The sequence below is a fragment of the Procambarus clarkii genome, chromosome 49, assembly GCF_040958095.1.
Source record: "Procambarus clarkii isolate CNS0578487 chromosome 49, FALCON_Pclarkii_2.0, whole genome shotgun sequence".
Taxonomy (NCBI): domain Eukaryota; kingdom Metazoa; phylum Arthropoda; class Malacostraca; order Decapoda; family Cambaridae; genus Procambarus; species Procambarus clarkii.
Window position 1 is genome coordinate 21,596,090 of NC_091198.1, and position 1,328 is coordinate 21,597,417.

Below are 1,328 nucleotides of genomic sequence, written 5' to 3' on the forward strand. Positions count from 1 at the left end.
AGAGAGAGAGAGGAGAGAGAGAGAGAGAGAGAGAGAGAGATAGAGATAGAGAGATAGAGAGAGAGAGAGAGAGAGAGAGAGAGAGAGAGAGAGAGAGAGAGAGAGAGAGAGAGAGAGAGAGAGAGAGATAGAGAGATAGAGAGAGAGAGAGAGAGAGAGAGAGAGAGAGAGAGAGAGAGAGAGAGAGAGAGAGGTCCACTCTCTATGGGATCCATCACTACCCATCCTGTGAGCGGTGGTGGACCCCATACCCATCCCGTGGGCGGTGGTGGACCCCATACCCATCCCGTGGGCGGTGGTGGACCCCATACCCATCCCGTGGGCGGTGGTGGACCCCATACCCATCCCGTGGGCGATGGTGGACCCCATACCCATCCCGTGGGCGGTGGTGGACCCCATACCCATCCCGTGGGCGGTGGTGGACCCCATACCCATCCCGTGGGCGATGGTGGACCCCATACCCATCCCGTGGGCGATGGTGGACCCCATACCCATCCCGTGGGCGGTGGTGGACCCCATACCCATCCCGTGGGCGATGGTGGACCCTATACCCATCCCGTGGGCGGTGGTGGACCCCATACCCATCCCGTGGGCGATGGTGGACCCCATACCCATCCCGTGGGCGGTGGTGGACCCCATACCCATCCCGTGGGCGGTGGTGGACCCCATACCCATCCCGTGGGCGGTGGTGGACCCCATACCCATCCTGTGAGCGGTGGTGGACCCCATACCCACCCCGTGGGCGGTGGTGGAAAGGGCCACAGAGGCACATAATGGAGTTAGGAACTGAGCCCTAGTTTAGGTAAGCAAGCAAAGTGTTGTGTTAGTTATAAAATTTATTCTTAAAGAGGGAATTGATTGCCACCAGGGATGTGCCTCTGAGCAGCCTGAGGGCAGCAGTATTTCGGGAACAGCAACACAATCCAGTAGACTTTAGGCAAACTGAAATTCTGACCAGTTACTCCATCTATCATGATTCTAATATACAGGAAGAACATCTATCTGCAACCCTACTGGTCACCCAGAAAGGTTACGAGACTTCTAGAGCCTAAGCCTACCACTGCTACGCTTAAGCTTGGCTAGAAGAACCACTGGAAGCACTACAAGCTGACATAGACTTGAGAGAATGTAAAATTTGTCAGCCTCAACTAATCACATTTCACATTCACTGTATAATTGAATGTGAAAAATTGTAAAATTCAGAAATAGCAGTAGCAATGGAGTTCAAAACCCGTATAAGTACTTCATTCATAATTGACTTCCTGAAATGTTTGCCAAGTATCCAACGGTTGCTTACTGTGGGTGCAGCATGCACATGACTGTTTAAC

The 1,328-nt window shown here is 53.2% G+C and overlaps 1 protein-coding gene across 1 annotated transcript in view; it reads left to right on the forward strand.

Annotated features, from left to right (window-relative positions):
* The window catches only part of LOC138351429 (streptococcal hemagglutinin-like), a 27,518-nt gene extending 26,466 nt beyond the window's left edge, over positions 1–1,052 (forward strand). Inside the window, exon 3 of the mRNA XM_069303252.1 lies at positions 869–1,052. Within this exon, the coding sequence (XP_069159353.1) occupies positions 869–1,052 (184 nt within the window). The remainder of the gene's footprint in view (positions 1–868) is intronic.
* Positions 1,053–1,328: the final 276 nt, after the last annotated feature.